Source organism: Lycorma delicatula, chromosome 2, assembly GCF_047948215.1.
Source record: "Lycorma delicatula isolate Av1 chromosome 2, ASM4794821v1, whole genome shotgun sequence".
In the NCBI taxonomy this organism is placed as follows: Eukaryota; Metazoa; Arthropoda; class Insecta; order Hemiptera; family Fulgoridae; genus Lycorma; species Lycorma delicatula.
This window is the reverse complement of record NC_134456.1, coordinates 148062388-148081733: the sequence shown is the minus strand read 5'-3', so window position 1 is coordinate 148081733 and position 19346 is coordinate 148062388. Positions and strand designations below refer to the sequence as shown.

Here is a 19346-nt window from a genome sequence, read left to right as displayed (position 1 = left end):
AAATGTTCTCAGTAAATCACGTGTCGGACCTGCAACATGTGGACGTGCATTACTGTGCAGCAGGACGACGCCGTCGGTCAGTCACCCACGGCGCCGATCTTGAATGGTGCGTCGTAACTTAACGTAGTTTTGCAGTAGGCTTCTGCATCTACAGTCGTTCCACGTGGCATGAAATCAATCAGCAGTATGCCAAACCGATCCCAAAAGACTGTGGCTATCAGTTTGCGTCGAACTAGCTGTGGCTTGAACTTTGTTGGTCCGGTTGGTGATTAAGGATGACGCCATTCACTTGACTACCGTTTTTTCTCTGGCGTTTAATACGAAATCCATGTTTCTTCGCCGTAACAATCGAATTAAAGATCTCATAACCTTTTTCTGTGTAACGCATTAAAAATTCCAATGCAGATCCCATTCGGATTGTTTTGTGAAGTACCGTTAAGACGTGCGACACCCAACGTGCACAAACGTTTCTGAAGCCTAAATGATCATGAACAATGCGACCGATAACAGCTCTTGAAACATCAGGAAAAAGAAGGGCCAGGTTGGAAATTGTTGAGCGGCGATTTTGTCTAATTTCATCATGGGCGCGTTTCAACAAATCCTCGGTGATTATGGAGGGCCTCCTCAAACGTTTTTCATCGTGCACATTAATTCTGTTATTTCTAAACGTTTCACACCATTTTCGGACGTTTCTTTCATTCATTACATTATCACCGTACACAGCAACCAACCACCTATGAATCAGCCGGCTTATCGTTTTGATGGTTTAAAAAACGTATGATTCCACTTATTTCAGAGTCGGCGGCAACATCGTTTTCCTATTCATTTTATAACGTAACAACTCACACGTAATCAAAGATACTATAACCCGACAACTTAAAGACAACAATACTGCGTTGTTGTCTGTTGTAATGTACACACTGCATGTACCGTGCCCATGAACGACACGGGTTCGCCAACTTAAGGCGAGAAATTTCCTAGCGGTCTTTACTTTAGAGATATCCCTCGTACATTGATGTAGAGGTAAGTAAATAAGTAATATTAAATCAAAAATTACTTTATAGCAGAATTTTACTAACATAAATTTTTTTTTAATGCGATTGATTACTAAAGGGAAGTTTCGTTGTGCATACATAAGTTTTACGATCCACTTTAAAAATTTCAACCATACCTCAGCTGTTTATTAACTGATTTGTCAACCGTTTTGAACCAATGAGGTTTCATTTTGTTTATGACTTAACACTTTACTTAATGAAACATAATTTGATAAACCTAAATATTTATCGAGCTATTAATGATTAATAAATTATAGTGGCTACCATTTTGGAATTTTTAAGATAAGATTTTTGAACTAATTTATTTCATAGAAAATGTTGTCGGTTACATATACACCAAATTTAATTAAAATATTTCAAACTATTCTTAAAATATAGATTTTTATTAAAAAAAAAAACAAACAAAATGGTGATTAGTGGGAAAATAATGGTGGGGGTAGGGCATTTATCTAAAAAAAAGTTTTTTGTTTTTTTATATTGTTTAGAATCACTTCCTTAAGTTTGGTCAATATTTCCCTGGACAGCCATACATGCAGCTTGTAGCTAATAAAGTATAGGAGGAACCCTTAAATAATTTAGTAGTGGTTAAACATAGAAAAATTAAATTTATCAAATGATCTACATCAAAACCTATATTTCGAAATGAGACCATCACACTTAAGCTCCCAGGAGCCTCCATGAAGGAGCATTTCAAAAAGTTTTAATGAAGAGTATAAGATGGGAAAATTATGTTACTAGTTGATAAAGCGAAGTGCACATTCGGTGAGTTCACGTACTGCTGTGTACAGTCACGTTCCAGTGGTACTAGTAAAGTAATTGCGACTCCTGCCTTGAGATAGATTGCCGTTTCAAACATTGTTGTCTGCAGTATGGACGCAGACGCACATCATGGTAGTGTTACGTAACATTATGTTATTTATTGGGCTTTATTTATGTTAATTTCATATTAATGAATTAATTGATGTCATTTTAATTTCGGTGTTAATTTTAAAACATCAGTTTTTCTCTGCTTAATTATAGCTGTTTTTTTGTATAAATAATGAATTTTATCTTTTGCTCTGTTATTTTGTAATAAGAGCGATTGTTTTCGCAGTCAATGTACTTTAAAACATAAGCATCATGAAAATATATCGTACTAAAAAAGATATATACAAGTAAATAAAGAATAAATTTCTTACATCAATTGTTTTGGTTTGAATATATATCTTGATATCTTGACAAATGCAGACGCTGAGTCATGGAATTATGGTTAAAAGTATAAAACAGGCGTGTAGTTATAAGCATTACGTTATTTGTAGACGTGTTATTTCTAAAAAAAAAACAAATAAAGTACAGTAAACTAAATGGACAACATTTCTTGTTTAGAACGGATTGACATGCATGTCACTTTGTTCAGTAGGACTAAGCCCAAACTGTACTGTTAATCCACCGAATTGGTCTAGTGGTGAACGCGTCTTCGCAAATCAGCTGATTTCGAAGTCGAGATTTCCAACGTTCAAGTCCTAGTAAAGGCAGTTACTTTTATACGGATTTGAATACTAGATCGCGGATACCGATGTTCTTTGGTGGTTGGGTTTCAATTAACCACACATTTCAGAAATGGTCGACCTTAGACTGTACTAGACTGCACTTCACTTACACTCATACATATCATCCTCTGAAGTAATATCTGACAGTGTTTCCCGGAGGCTAAACAAGTAAAAAAAATACTGACTTTTGTTTTATATCTCCATCTCTATCTATAACCAAACAATACAGCAATGCTGCGCTCCTCCATGAATGTTAACTTCGCTTTGTCGTATAGTAGGATGCATTATTTTAAAGGGCATTAAAAAAAATGTTTTTTTGTTGTAAAGAATTTCTGGCTACAATAATCCTAATCAAAATGACAGTCATTTAATATTTTTCATTGAAATAAAAAAAAAAAATAAACATTATAGCTAAAATTAAAAAAAAAGGCATTATGTTACCGAGCGAGTAAATATGAAATTTACCCCAATATTCCAACTTAATTTGTTAATCTAAACAATTCCAATTTAAAACATCAGATAAGGAAACAAAAAAAAAAAATACCAAAATATAAAAGTAAAATAATTTTGGCATAGAATTTGTTGCATTTTTTATTTGGTGGGATCTCATGCTGAAAAATAAATTGTTTTGAGATAGGATCATTCACTGAATTTCTTTTTCATGGACTTGCAGTTATTTTAGATATATGTAGACTATTTTTTTTGTAGCTTTAAATTTATTGCTTTTTTACATGTTTAAGTTAATGTTTCTTAATACTTCCCAGTCCGCTTAAAAGTATTACGTTGTCACCCCCTTGGGGGCTTGAGGGTGTGGTATTCATACATCGAAAAAAAATAATTTAGAGCTAGGAGTGTTCGATAAATCTCTTCTTTTTTTTCTTAAAACTGATAAAAGGTTTTTTAACGGTTCCCATATTTTATTAACAATCCATATAAAGTAGTTGCACTTGAGCCGCTTCACATCTGAATTTGACTGTGGGAATAAATCTATTGTTGGTCGCGACAAGTTTGCACAGTCAGATGTTTGTTTTGACAGCACACTGGGCTGGTTAGTCGAGTGCCGTTTCTTTAACATCAGAGCTCTGTTACATGAGGTTTTCTTGATACTGTTGATAATTTCTAGTCTGTTGGGATAGGATAGAATTTATGAAGTAAAATATTAGTATTACGTATGTTTTTTTTAACATTATTATTTTACTTGAATGCGGAACTTTAATATAAAATAAACAATGCAGAGTGAACTGGGCTGAATATTGTGTTATTTATGTAAAATTTTTTTTTAATTTTTTAATGTTTAACTCGAGCACCTTTAGTTAAGTATTTTTAGGATTAGATTAGTAAGTATTGATTTCGTCATCGAATAATTCAAAGTACATTATCTTCGTAATTTTATTGTGTATACTTATATCTTATGCGTCTTTACCTTGAACTACGAATGTAATTATTATATCATTTATCATTATATCATATCATTATAAATCCAGTATGAGTATTATTTATACAAAGTTATCTTATATCTATCTCCGTTTAGATAGTGGGAGAATATTTACATAGCTCTACAATAGCCTAACAGCGATTTAAAGTATTTACGTTAGTTTATAGCGTTAGGTGTGTCTCGATAGGTGGTGTTGATAACGTATGCCGAAACCAATTCATTATGGAACAATCGTGTAAGTATTAACATACATTATTGTTTAATAATGTATATTCTTTTGTTTTAAACATGTTTTTACGCTTATATGAATGTATTAATCTAATAAAATGATTACCTAATTAATTAAAAATAATTTGTTTCGAGCATAACCATACTTTTAGAAACGTGTTATAATATTTTTAGTATAAGAAGAAAATAAAGAAATTTAAAATATATATTTTTTTTATTAATTTTATTTTTCGATTCTTTATTTACTTTCATACCAGTATTGTTCATATATATTGTTAAAATTACTAATTTGTTCAACGTAAAACGAGTTTATTACATATATTTTTTACCTTTACATTTTACTAACTTAGTAAAGAAAAAAAATCACAATTTCTAAGGCAGTTAGGATTTTGCGAAGTTTTATTACATCGATAAACCACGTTTTTCCTATCTCTGTTAATAAAATGTAACAGCTGAAAGTACGTTATTTAAAACTTTTACCCGGAGTAGATGATAGTTTTAATATACAGTTTATTTTTTGTACGAGTTGACTTGAATAGACATAACTTAATATTTTATGAATAGTTAAAGACCTCGGTTGCAATATCATTTACTGTTATTTGTAATATCAAAAAATTTAAATCGATCATAAGTATTTTATAAAACATCATAAATTGTGTTTGTGAAATAACGGTGAGGTTTCAAAGAGATGGAGGAAAGTTCGGTCTGTTTTCTAACTCGTTAAGTTTTGAGTCACATTTATTAGGTGTGAACACCTCACTGCCACGTGAAAATAACATTCGGTCGTGAGGCAAACGACTCGGTAGAAACCGGCGGTCTACAGAAAAAAATCACTTCTAGGACCAGGGATCTGATGAGACCATTGAAGACGAACAAGTTATTTCCGTAGCCCAAAAAAATCAATGCAGAAGTGTTCTGTAGAGTTAACTGTTTCAAAAACAACTGTTTAAAACGTTTGAAAAAAATGTAATCGCTTTATCGGTTATAAAATTCAGATGTTATATAAAACCTATCCACTGGACAAAATTAAATAATTTGAATTCGTTATTGGCATTCTGAATAGATTAGATCATGACAGGAATTTTTTTAAATAGGGTTTTTTTTCAGTTATGGATCTACGTTTTATGTTTTGGGGCGAGTATGTCGGTGTAATGTTTGAGTACAGACTACCGAACCTCTCTATATGTCATTTTGGAACACGAACGTGACAGCCCAAAAGTTAATGTGTGGTTCGCACGAGTTTTCTTACTGAAAAAAAAAATTATATATATATAACAGGAAACAATTTACCGTATATAATAGAAACGTATATAAAAGTCCCCCGAATACCGGGTAATTCCAGTGTGCAGTTAGACTATGACCCCTTCAGGTTGTGTCACATCCGTGCGGTATTATCTAAATTAAACATTTCCTTACCGAAGTCTAATTAGAGTGAATAGCCGTTTTCCTCCACAGTTTCTGGATTTTACCTTTACAAATTTTTATTTGTAGGCTTATGTAAAGACATAATTGTTGTGTTCATATAAGGAATTTAAACGAACGGTTCACTGAAGCCGTTTAGTTTATGACATCAGCTGTTTTCTGTTGTGTAGAGAAAAAGGTTGAATATCATTTTGATTATTGAGGGCAACTAAAGGAACACATATCCAAATCTATTGAACCGGTAAGACTTCTGGAGAGTCTCACTCTCTCTCTCTCTCTCTCTTGATTTTTATTTACATTTCGTGTTTCATGTTTTTTTTTCCAAAACGATGGATATTTGAAATTTTATTTTACTAATTAATTAATTCACTACCGAAGCTAATACGTGGAAATAAGAAAATTGAAATTTGTTGTGTATGGAAAATGCCATGCCTGATTGGGATTAAAACATGGAATCTCCGTATTAAAAGCCGAGACACTACCATTCCGCCACGGAGATCGGCTTCTTCATTATTTTATGAAAAATGTGTAATATGAAAATTTCAATCATCAGATATATTAAAACATATATTTTGAGTTTATTATTCAACACATATAAGTGATTCATTTTAATTGTTCCAGGCGATTTTCTCTAAACAACGAATAACACAAAAAATTACCTAAACAGAAGTTACTCAGATTGGAGTGGAACACCTCATGGGGTGACCTTGGATTTGATCTTGACGTTATTTCAACACTATTTTTTTCTTAAATGGAATGGCCCATTTTCGACTCCACCAATGAAAGAGCATCCTATCAGAGATATTTTAGACGGAGATAGTATTAAGAGTTACATTTTTTTGAAGGTCATACAGTATTCCGGGAATATTTATATTCCAGGCCATTTAACTCACAAATTATGGGAAAGACCATAGAAGTGCCTTTACGTTATTGTATAACACTATCTCTGATTTTTATCCCTTTGACCTTCAAAAAAAGTGTCCAAGGTCATATGTGTGAGATATGTGTGTCATATTTCATTGGTGAAGTCAAAAATAAGTCATTCCATTTGAATAACGCGATCTAGGAATAAGGTCAAGGTCACCATAAGGTTTCCCCCTTCATTTTGAGTAACTTTTGTTTAGCTAACTTTTTTGTATTGTACATACTTTACGAGAAAAATCGCCTGGGCGATTAAAATGAAATAGTGTATATTTATATACGTTTGTGCAAAAACATTCTATGAATAGATTAATCGTAGTTATAAAAGTAAAAAGTTAGATAAATGTATCATTTAATTATGCTAGTTAGTATTTAATTATGGTTAGTATTTTCTTTTAATTCTGCAAAAACCGATAAATTCATTTTGATAAAAGTAATGCAATAAGAGGTCAGATTAATTACATCACATGATCGTAATGTGATATTGTTTTTCTGTGTATATAAAGTTTTCTGTTCATTTATTCACCAGCTATGTTCACCAAATATTGTCGAAATATACTCTTACTTTTATGTCAGATATCTACAGCTGTTGTAACAGTTATAGCTGGGTATTAGGGAAAGTAATCAATCAAAATTTTGGGTGGGGGTTTTGGTTTGATAAACCTTGATGTTTCATAACCTCCTCTAATCAAAAAACAGGAAAAATTCAGGAAGATTATATTACGTACGTATATATATTGGCCTTTATTTTCACAAATATTTCGGGGCTGCACGTTAAAACTTGAAATTTGGGTAAAATATTTCTATATATATATGGGGTTGATGTCAATTAATTTTGAATTTAATAAAACAACAGTGTGTGGTATTTACCGCCAATTTAACATTTTTAACTTTTCGGTAGAGGGATAGTATTATAAGAGTTGTGTAATGTGCTGAAGTTTTAAGTTAGTTTGACTTAAGGATTGGATATAATTAGCTTGATTGTGTTAAAAGCTCATGAAAATTGGAAAAATATATTTCTGTACAGAAGTTCTAATGTTTGTTAAATTTTGGTCTCAATATTATTGGACCCAAAATACTAATTTTTTTTAGTTATATTTTGTTTAATATTTCTTACTGATCTAACCATTAAGCATTGAATTAGACTAAAGTGTGTGTGTGTGTAAGATCTTAATGGTATTAAGTTTAGCTCCAGTTGGAGGTATCCAGTGTCATTTTTTATTAATTCTCTATTAATATGATTAAACAGATTTATATATTTTAGCCGGAAATTTATTTTATTATTTCCTTGTTTGGGAATCATACAACTGGATGTTTATTTTTAAGATTCTGCAGCCCAATTACGCAAAATTGGTAAAACGGGACTTTTTTTACCAATAAATCTATTATAGTTGTATATTTTGTATTTTGTAATTAATTTCATCGATTTTAACTAATAATAAAGTCATTAATATTTAAAATATCTGTGGAGTGTATTAAATAAAAATCGTTCAAGAGCGAAGTTGGAAAAATTATATATCCTGTGCCGTTTTTTGGGTTTTTTTTCTTTAGTAGTAATAAAAAAAAAACTAATAGTAAATAATAGAAATAATACTTCGCAACTATAACAAAAAAATAATATATTTTATTTAAATTTAGAAAACATTATGCGTGATTGCGTCAAAACAAAACATATAAAAAAAATTCCTTGAAATATTTCGTTGATAGAACAGAGCTATATTTGTTACCTTATACCAGTTACTTGTACCTTGTTGCTTCAATTCTTAATGCTGAAAATATTCAACTCTTTGCATGTTGAATATTGCCGCAAGTAAAGTTATTCCCAACGCTAGATTTTTTACAACTTAAAAAAATCATTTTGTAACAATAATAAGAATTTTCTTATATTTCTTTTCTCAATTCAATTTGCTAAGTCTCTGTTTATTTAAAATGAAGTAATAATTGTAGATGTGTTTGTGCGCGCGCGCGAACGGTGTTAATTGAGTATGGCAGCTCTTAAATAAATTTTCAACAGTCATTAGAAAAATGACATTGTCAAATATTACTATCTCCAAACCATCCACTTTTCCATATTATTTATCCCCACTCCTTATCTACTACTTTATCCACAAATACCCATAGGGGGCAACTCAAAAACTTAAATGAGAAGTATAGCGTTGTGACGCATCATTTTAAAGAATATAAAAACAAAAAAAAATTGAAGTAAAAATTTTCGGACTACGACAGTCCTGAATCAAAATGGCGGTCATTTAATATTTTTCATAGCTAGTTTCAAAGGTGGCCTCAAGTACATCTAAAATAGTTGTCTAATACAGAAAGATAGATCGTTTGAGGAAGGAATATTTTACCAATTAAATGGAAAATATGTATTTCACTTTTGGACAGTTTTTGATGAATGTAAAAAAAAAACATTAGAGTTGTCTTAATCAGCAGTTTTTTTACATCACATTGTTTTTTCAGTGCTTTTTAAATTATGTCACAACTACCCTTTCCATTTAAAATTTTTAAGTTATCACCTCATTTGTTGGAGGTTTGATGTGGGGTGGACTCCTAAACGAAAAATAGGTCGTTTAGAGTTAGTAAGAACATTTTATTGCAATAAATTTTATTTTTCTACGATTAACTGCTGAATTGTTATTAAAGGTTGCCTTACTTTGTTAACACCCGGTGTATATTTCGTTGTTTAAACGTGTAGATGTAATTTTATATAACACGAAAGATAAATAAAGTTAATAGCTGAACGCGCAAAGGTTGACAAATATTTGATCGTCGCTTTGCAATGTTGTTTATTTATTTTCGTTTGAAACTTTATAAAGACGTAAACTAACAAATCCTAGCGGCGTAAAATTGAAGTAAAAAAACTAATACAATTAATTATCGATATCAGATTAAGATGGTCTTAAATCGTCTTTGGTTAAAATATCAAATTTAAAGCTGTAGTGTTACAGTGTGTTTGTGTCTTTTTAGTAAATATATGTGTCGTAATTGTTTGGATTCAACAGTTTAGGTGCAGTTAAATAAATATTTGAAAGTAAATTTATTCTTAGAAAACAGTAAGTTTAAATATCTACATAATATCAACTTAAAAGTTATTTTCCGTTCATGAGAGTTGACTTAACAAATTTATCATCTTGTTTTACAGCTGTGTATTTTCGTCTGGGGAGTGTCTTCACTATCTTGTAGTTGGGAGACTACATTTTTATTTAATCCGTATATGTATTTGTTTTGCAGAAAGATTTTTCCTTTTTACTTTCTTGGCAAAATAGCTGTAGAGCTATGATGCAAGAAGGAAATTATTGTAAGCAGTCAAAAAATGGGGTATGGATATTTTGCATTTCTCGATGTTTCATGACCCAGGGACCTCAACAAAACAAACAAAAGTAGGGTGTGTGGGTAATGTTCGTACGTATGTACGTGTGTGGGGTGTTGAAACTTAATAACTTTTGACTGGATAACCCGATTTTGATGAAACTTTTTACTGGTACTTGTGAATATGGGGCAACTCGTTGGTAAACTTTTGGAGTCAATATCTCAAGGTGGGATTTTGGCGTCAAGTTTATCAAAATTTTGCAAACATAACCCCTCTTTATATTAAGCTCAGTGCATGCTTATCTTACTATTAAAAAAAATTTGTTCCAAAATTCTTTCCCCTTCTCCGAAAATTGAAAAAAAGCTTTCTTTTTATTTGTTGCATATTTTTAACCGAATTTTTTTTATACTTTCCTACTTAAAGGCATAGTAGTAGAGTGGGGCAGGTGACATCAAAAAGTATTTTCAGATGGAGGAGCTGATCAAAATTTAAGAATATATATTTTTTGAATTTTTAAAGACCTTTTTTGTTAAAAAATCTTCTTGACTTATAAGTAACATTTTTCATACTGTATAAATATTTTCATACTGTATTTTCCCATTGTATAAAAATAAATAACCAATGCCAGGAAAGTGTGTTTTGTTGAGAATATTTCAAATTTTTATCTCAAACTGACTATTAAAGATAGATACACATTTCATACACCCCTGAATAAAAGATTCAAAATTTTATGGTCCTGATTGAAAATGCACGTATCATGAACACCATGTATTACGTGACAAAAATCAAAACGGTGGTCCATTTCTTACCACACACGAATTAATTGGTCTCTAGTTATTAGATTCACAATTTGTTGTCTCTCAGATTTTGAAGAGTAACAGGCGTAAATGGTAGAAGAATCTTTACATTTATCTACACCCACAGTTAAAAATCGTAGGTGGTTAAGGTCTGGTGATACAGGAGGCCACATACGTTAAGCAAAGTCTTCTGGCCTGCTTCTTCCAATCCATCTTTCTTCTGGTATCACCAAGAAGATGGTTTCAAAAAACGTTTCTCGCAGACAACGCCGATCTCATGTTGAAAGTGAGATGGGACACCGTATTTTATGAAAATGAAGTCATTTGAATCTTCTTGAAGTCATTCGAGTCATTTGAATCGGAAAAATAATCAGTTTTATAGCATGTCCAAATAGAAAATTTCAGTCACATTTTGCTCGGCAAAAAAGAAATTAACTTTGTTATAGAAATGGTTCAAAACATATTCGACTTCGGTGAGTCTCTTTCATCTTAGCAAAGATTTTCTTATCTTCAGATTTTAATATCTGCCCATTAACTTTACCAGAGAGATGAAAGCGTAGTTTCATTCGAAAAAAAATTAGTCACCGGAAGAATTCTCCGCTTTCATATTCTGCAGAATTTCACTGATATTATGCACTGAATTCGAATTATCTGTTATGATCTCCCGGATGCAATGCCCGCATTAGCTAGAATATATTATACGACTTCATATGTGTTTTTAAAGAACACGTTGTACCGTTGTTTGATGAATTCATAGTACAATGCTCGTCTGTATTGTAGGTGTCCTAGAGTTCTGTTTGATTGGATTTCGAATGTGCATCTGACTTGCTAGGATTATCAGTGATATTCCGTTTGCTTTTAATGCCATTTTTCTACCATTTTTTTTATGCTGTTCGTAAATCTTTATGTGGAGGACATTATTTGTTGAAATGAATGCGGAATTTACATTCCACATTTAGCTGTGCATTCACCGGCATACAAAACTGCTTTTCCTGAAAACAAAAATGGCGTTTATCTGCAGTGGATAGCGAATCCATTGTTCTTCAAGTGCAACGTTAATTCCGCAGTCGCCTCATCAAACATCCGCGGCATAAAAAATTCTTAAATGGTCGCATATATTTGAATTTGAATATAATTAATAGGAAAGCTTTTAAAACTCTGAATCTTCCTCTAAGCAAAAGAAGTGTCCCGGTACGTATTACTGACTTTTAAGTAATAAAATTTTGACCCAGTGGTACGTAAGCACCGAATTACAGAAGCAAATTTTCTACGGTCTGGAATCCTCCTATTTGTTTACCTTGGCATTCCCGCTGTGCAGCTCTTGTGTTACCATTGCAGAACCATTAACAAAAATGATGCCTGTTAATTCTTAATATGCCGAACAAGACATTATTAGGTAATGACACACAAGTGCTATTCCATTCACTTGTTTAAATGTTTATTACTGTTCAAAGCAATAAAAAAACTTAATTGTTGGAATTTGTTATTATTGCCGACTTATGTTATAAATTATTTCAAACAAATTCAGATAAGATTAATTTTTAATTACTGTTAAAGGCGTCTAATATGTTGTTTTATTTTATTTTTAAAGTTTGATTGTTTATCTCTCTAAAATATTTAGTTATTTTGTTTTGTAATATTGAAAATTTTGTTAAGTTTAATATCTAGTTAAAATCTACGAAATTTTTGTTTTGTTTTTAAGAAAATTCGAAATTCGTACTTTAGTTTCTGTGGACTTTATTCATACAATTTTAGTCAAAATCAAATTCTCGTCAATTAATCCGTAAAACATTCATGGGTTTATTGTCCATATACGAGTAATAAATTTATCTTATTCAAATATAAAGTTGTGTGTTTTTCGACCCCAATATTTTTTCCAGTCTTTATCCCAAACTTCTCAAAGACTATTAAAAATACAATTCTGGAAATAATTTTTTTTCAGGTCATATTTAACTAAATTTACCTATTCATTTTTTTTCTAAGAATTACAGTCTGAATCAGCTTTTCCGAAGGCGTAGAAATCAGGGCGAAATGCTTTGTTAGCCGACATTCGCTAACGAAGCGAATGTTTATATGAAATTTTTTATTTATTTCCACCAGTAAAAAATTTTCTGAAAGTTTATTACATTCTTTGTGAATTAACCTGTATATTTGTTAAATGTAAATTTGATGTTAGCAGACTTATCGTTTGTATGAAATCAATCTGCTTCTGATCTATATTTTACTTAGTATTTCTTTTGTAATCTGTATCTAGGTAATAAACTTTTTCAACTTTTCTCTTTTTATATATATATTTTTTTAACTTTTTTTATATTATAATTGTGTATCTTAATATTTCTATTTCTTCATTATTCTTTTTATCATCTCATTACCTTTTCTTTTACTTTTGCCTGTTCTTCAGATTAAATGTTTCTCTTTCTTATTAAACGAATACCATTCAGTATTCGTTTTAAATAATTTTTGTTTGTGTCAAAAAAATAATGCCATGACCGTCCATTTTCTAATCTTAATACATTAAGTTTAAGTTATTATTTGTGTTTTTTAAGTTGTGATCATAAATAAAATATGGTTTGAAAAAAAAACGTGGATCGAACATATAGACAAACATTTTTTTTTGTTCTTAAAATTCAGTTGTTTTACTGTGCACATATATGATATTTTTCTAGTATTTTTGTAAAGAAAGAACTAATGTATTCTTTTTGTGGTAGGAATCTTATTGAGAGTTCATCAATTCCGTCCCGGTCGTGTTGTTTGTTATACATTATATGAACTTTGTCCAAAGATTTAAAAATTTATTCATATAGTCAGTTTGATTCCAGAGAATGAATTTTTCGTAACGGTTGCAACAGTTAAATAATTATGAATCTTAATCAATGTGTATTTTCATTTCCAGTCTTTCTTTGAATGTCATAATCCAGTTGTCTTTGAATTACAAAGCGTGAAAAGAAAAAATAAGTTGTTTTTAGTTGACCGTTATGTTTTTATAGTTTTTTTTTTAAATGGTGTACAAAGTTTAATGTTTAAATGTGTAAAAAATTACGTTCTTCCTTAAAACAGATTAAAGGGACATTATAATGAAAGGGTAATTGAATCGACCAAGAAACAGAAGGCAGTAGCCGAAGGCGTATTAAATCGGTGAATCATTAGTAATTCAGTCGAGAGAAAGGTAAGACGATTGACGATGTGTATGTACGCGCCCCAGGCTGTTTGAACTCATTCCCAACAAATTAAGTGGTGCATTGAAACATATAACAGTAAATATTCCCTTTGATTAAACGGTCACATCGATGATTGTACCCGTTCAACTCTTCCGAGACTACCGAAATTAAGATGAAAGAAAATAAACCGAATAGTTTGGTCGTTGATGATAAGTTAAATCGAATCCTGAGATTTTTTTACGACAATCTTGAAACATTAATTAAAAGCTAAAAAAAATACTGTTGAGAGATTGTATATGTATTTTATAGTTGCCTTAATTATTTTGTTTAGGTTATGTACACATCATTACCTGCAGTTAGATATAATTTTTATTTTGTTTGTAATAAATTCTAAATGTATTAAAAATGAACTATATTAATTGTTTTATAACTCGGTCCGTAATTTTCCGGGTTACTATGTCGTCAAAAAAAAATCTTAAAAAAAAATTAATTATAAAACAAAACACATTTAATTTATCAAAAAAACACTTACGTGTCGTTTTGTTAGGGAGTTAAATAAAACAAGTTTTTCAGTAAATTTCAGTAAACTATAAAAAAAATGGGTACTTATAAATTAATGCCACCGCAGCTACAGATTTATTTAAAAACAAAGTAGTCAATCGGATTTCGGTGGAAAATGATCAGTCTCTTTATTAATTTTAATAAATTGTTATTTATATTTATTTATTTTATAAATATAATTAAACCAAACTTAACGTACGCTCGCTAATCTTGGCTAATTAACACCGTAATTTTTTGAGTATTTATTTAATAAATTCAATAATTATTGCAATTATTTAATAAACAGAACACTCCTGTTAATTAGTCAAGGTTAGCGAGCGTAGGTTAAGTTTGGTTAATTTATATTTATAAAATAAATAAATATTAATAACCATTTATTAAAATTAATAAAGAGACTGTTCATTTTTCACCGAAATCCGATTGACTACTTTGTTTTTAAATAAAGCTGTAGCTGCGGTGGTGTTAATACGTAAGTACCAAAAAAAGTAATCAGTCACGATAAAGATTTGATAGTCTACTTATTATTTATCTAATCCTTATTTATCATTCTGCTGAGTACTACTTCAATTTCAGCAATTTTAAAACGCTCGTGATAATTTTTTTTTAAACGTATTCCTAGATCTAATGGGCGTTTTGTAATACATTTTGTATCGTTGAATAGTCAGTACAACACGAGTTCGAGTTAAATAAAATTATGAAAATTTATGATACATGTAGATTAGGTGACATTTTTATCGCGATCAGTTATTTTTATTTGTAATTGCCCATAGATTATTTTTTTTTTGAAAGTCGTTTATTTTTGTTCTCTATTTTCATCATAATAAAACGAAATCGGAAAAGAAAATGCAAGTGTTGTTTTATACATTTTATCCAGAAAAAATTGATTCTAAGCATATAATTAAATTCTTTATATGATTTTCTTTTTGTTGACCGTAATAATACAGATTTATTCGTCAAATTATATAACGCTTATTATAATATGTTATTATATAAGGCGATTCGGAGAAACGGAAAAATTTTGAAAATTAAATATTCTTACGAAAGAATTATTTTAAATAAATTTATTTATAACATTTAAAAACAAAAAAACATACCATTGAATGAATACGTAATATTTATTTTTTTGATGATCAATCTGGTGGATAGCTCTGTGCAGACATTCCTGCAGTCTCGTAATGAAACCCTGTACTGTTCGACGCATTATTTCAACAGGAATTTCATCAATTGCTGTTTGGCTGTCGGCTTTTAGTTCTTCTGTCGTAGCAGATCGACTTCTATTCACTTTGCTTTTAAGGTGACCTCGTAAGAAGAAATCACACAACAACAAATCAGGAGATCTGGGAGGGCATGAAAGTAACCGTTTTTCGAAATTATACGGTTGTCAAACGATTAGCGTACAACAGTTATCGATATTCACGGTGTGTGTGACGTTCATCCTTCTTGTTGAAACCGAGCGTTGTCATTAATTTGTTAAAATGCTTGTAATTTTGGGCAAAAACGTTTGTCAGCTTGGCGATGTGGCTGTAGTCGTGAGGCCATTCCCGTTTTCAAAAAAATAACGGCTCATTATATCATACTATGATACAGCACATCACACGGTAACCTTGTTGCTGTATAGTTGTGCCCAAAAACCCACCGGGTTGGTCTACTGGTGAACGCGTCTTCGAAAATCAGATCTCGAAGTTGAGAGTTCTAATATTCAAATCCTGGTAAAGGCAGTTTCTTTTATACGGATGTCAATACTAGATCGTGAATACCTGTGTTCTTTGGTGGTTGGGTTTCAATTAACCACACATCTCAGAAACGGTCGATCTGAGACTGTACAGGACTACACTTCACTTAACACTCATACATATCATTCTCATTCATCTTCTGAAGTAATACCTGACGGTGATTTCCGGAGCCTAAGCAGGAAAAAAAGCTTTGCCCAAAAACGAAAGGTTTATTTATTAACCATCCGTTACGGTGGAAATGGACTTCGCCCGACTTCCACAGTTCGTTAACAAATTTTTGCTCGTTAATTTTCACAACCGTTCGTTCACGTAATTGATTGCGCTTTATGTGATACGTTAGTTTCATATCCTTTACGATTTGAAACTTGTATGGAAGGTAAAGTAAGTCCTGCGAGTGTATTCTTCGAACACTTGAACTATGCGACTGTAAAGACATTTTTGAACAGCCAACAGTCTCAATATTGTCTGACGTACGAACGGTTACACACCACCTGGAGGTTTCTTTTTCATTGTTGCACTTGTTTCCTCAAAATTATGTATCCATCTGTCAATTGCATGTGCTGACTGTACATAATCCTGACGTTCTGAATTAAACTGGCGGCGAAATTCTCTACGCGCAGAGCCTTCACACTTTCCTTCTTTTTTTTTAAATTTGATGTCAGAAGTACGTTACGCACCACTACAAGTATCCATGATAACTAAATTACGTGAACTTACTTCTATAAGTTATGCGATGCTGACAGTCGCGCAGGGCTACCAATTGTATTAAATTCTGTATATAAGTTTTGTTATTTGGAAAAATAAATAAATTTACTTAAAATTAAAATGACGGAGTAGTCTATAATGACAGGAAACGTGATGCAACTCTCGTTCCCTAATTGTATTAAATTTATTATCTCATATTTTCTTATCATGGAAGATTATGAAATAGCCTTATTATAATCTGAATTTTCCCTTCTTTTTTTTATTAAGTTTCTTCCTTTTGTTTAAAAGGAAATAGCTGTGGTTGCGTATAAATGTATATAAATTAGTGATATTAACAGTATATCATAAGATCCTGAAGCGTTCGGTTTTTATTGCAGTTCTTTTTTTTTTACACCACAATATTTTTATGAGGGGTAAGTTTAATTTTTGATAAAGAAATATGTACTATTGATAAAGATATATGTACTTTTGATAAAGAAATATATACTCATTAATATCAACATATTAATATATTATCAATGTTAATCAGTAATGTTAATAACAATTAATATTGGTTAACCAGTGTTTTTACTATATTTTATATTTAAAATACAAATTGTGGGTAGTACTGGGTGGACAGATGTTCTTGGACAAAATTTATAAGGCTTTGTCTCGATTTGGTTTGTCCGATAAATCAAAATTCATTTAGAGATCGGGAGAAAGAGAGAGAAAGAGTGAATGAGAGCTTGTTATTGAGAAATTTATTAATATACATGAGCATTAATTATGCACAGTAGCGTTACCAAGACAATATGCATCGATGCATCAACTAACTCTGCTGCGAGGTTCAGTTGACCTTTTTTGGATTTAGAACTCTGCATTAATCTTTTACTTTTTATTCAACTTACAACTTTACTAAAGTCTTTCTATGTTAAATTTTATGAGCTTATTTTTTAAAACTTTATGAAGAAGTAATTAAAGTAAACATTTTTATAATAAACTGGATTGTGTAAATATGTTTTATCTTCCGCTTTCTTTTTTTGACAGTCGCACTGCACAGTTATGAAAAAAACGAATTGAATGACACTTATTAAAGCTTAATATGTCGTGAACATTGCTAGAGGATATTTGAGAATAAAAGTCACATATTACAAAGATAAATTTTATTGTAAAAAAACTTTTTTTTTGTCAGTGTGAAATAACACCCGTTTAACTGTTGGTACCCTACTAAAGTAGCATAATATAGAATGTTTTACGTAAGCACTTATAAAACTGTATTTATTTAATGTCAAGAGTAATCTGATTACATGATACAAGAAACTTGTGTAGACTATATTTTTTTCAACTTAAATATAATAAATGACCTTTCACGATAAAGATAAGGATTTTTAAATATTCACGCACGCGCACGCGCGCGCACATACACACACCGTTTCGAGTGTTATTATATTCAGAAATATGAAATCACGCTTCTTCTGGATAAAAAGCATTGTCCAAACATGTACATAACTCCAGTGAAAACATTTTAACCAACTACAGTACTGAAAAAACCTTCTGTTGAATACAGATTTTTTAAGTTTTTGAACTACTCGTTTCATACGGGTATGACTTGAGTTTTTTGCTGTCTTATATGAATAACCTTGACCGAAAGTCTTTTCTTTTTCCTGTTTAGCCTCCGGTAATTACCGATCAGGTAATACTTCAGAGGATGAATGAGGATGACATGCACGAGTGTAAATGAAGTGTAGTCTTGTACAGTCTCAGTTCGACCGTTCCTGATATGTGTGGTTAATTGAAACCCAACCACCAAAGAACACCGGTATCCATGATCTAGTATTCAAATCCATGTAAAAATAACTGACTTTACTAGGACTAGAACGTTGGAACTCGCGACTTCCAAATCAGCTGATTTGGGAAGACGCGTTCACCACTAGACCAACCCGATGGATATGACCGAAAAGTCACTCTTTCCTAGTGAACAAAAAACGGCTGAGGAATTTCGCTGCGAGACTGTCATCGTGTAAAACTGACGGGGTGATCAATACGTTAACGATCAGCTTTCAATTTATATTTAGTATATACTTTTTTGTATATATATAATTATATATATATATATATATATATATATATATATATATATACAAATGCTTTTCATGGATTATAATATATGTACTTTCTAAAGGCGGGTCTTCCCTGCAAACTGCATCTACTTGTCACCTCTACCCCAGTCCTATAACCCGGCATGCGGAACACTTGTTACTGGTTGCTGCAAAAGTAAAGTGTACGTGCTATTTAAAAATAATTTTCATAAATAACTACGTTACGTCAAAGAAAATCATAACATTATAGCCTATAATAACTCATTTCCTATACTTTTGTATTTCATAATTGTTTCTGTTTATTTATAGCAAAACCGTTGTTTAACATACTTGGAAAAAAACATATACTTTGAATAATTAAATAAATAAATTACTTTATATAGATCTTGAACAAAATAATAGTTTTATTTGTAA

The 19346-nt window shown here is 31.0% G+C and overlaps 1 protein-coding gene across 12 annotated transcripts in view; it reads left to right on the top strand.

Annotated features, from left to right (window-relative positions):
- The window catches only part of ATP8A (ATPase phospholipid transporting 8A1), a 453786-nt gene that overhangs the window by 133582 nt on the left and 300858 nt on the right, over window positions 1-19346 (top strand). For 7 of the 12 annotated variants that reach the window (XM_075356432.1, XM_075356431.1, XM_075356436.1 and 4 more), the window contains exon 1: window positions 4122-4254. The exons of the other annotated variants lie outside the window; for them this stretch is intronic. In XM_075356432.1, the coding sequence (XP_075212547.1) occupies window positions 4223-4254 (32 nt within the window). In that variant the 5' untranslated portion in view covers window positions 4122-4222. Of the gene's footprint in view, window positions 1-4121; window positions 4255-19346 lie in introns of those variants that run through there. 12 annotated transcript variants of the gene reach the window in all.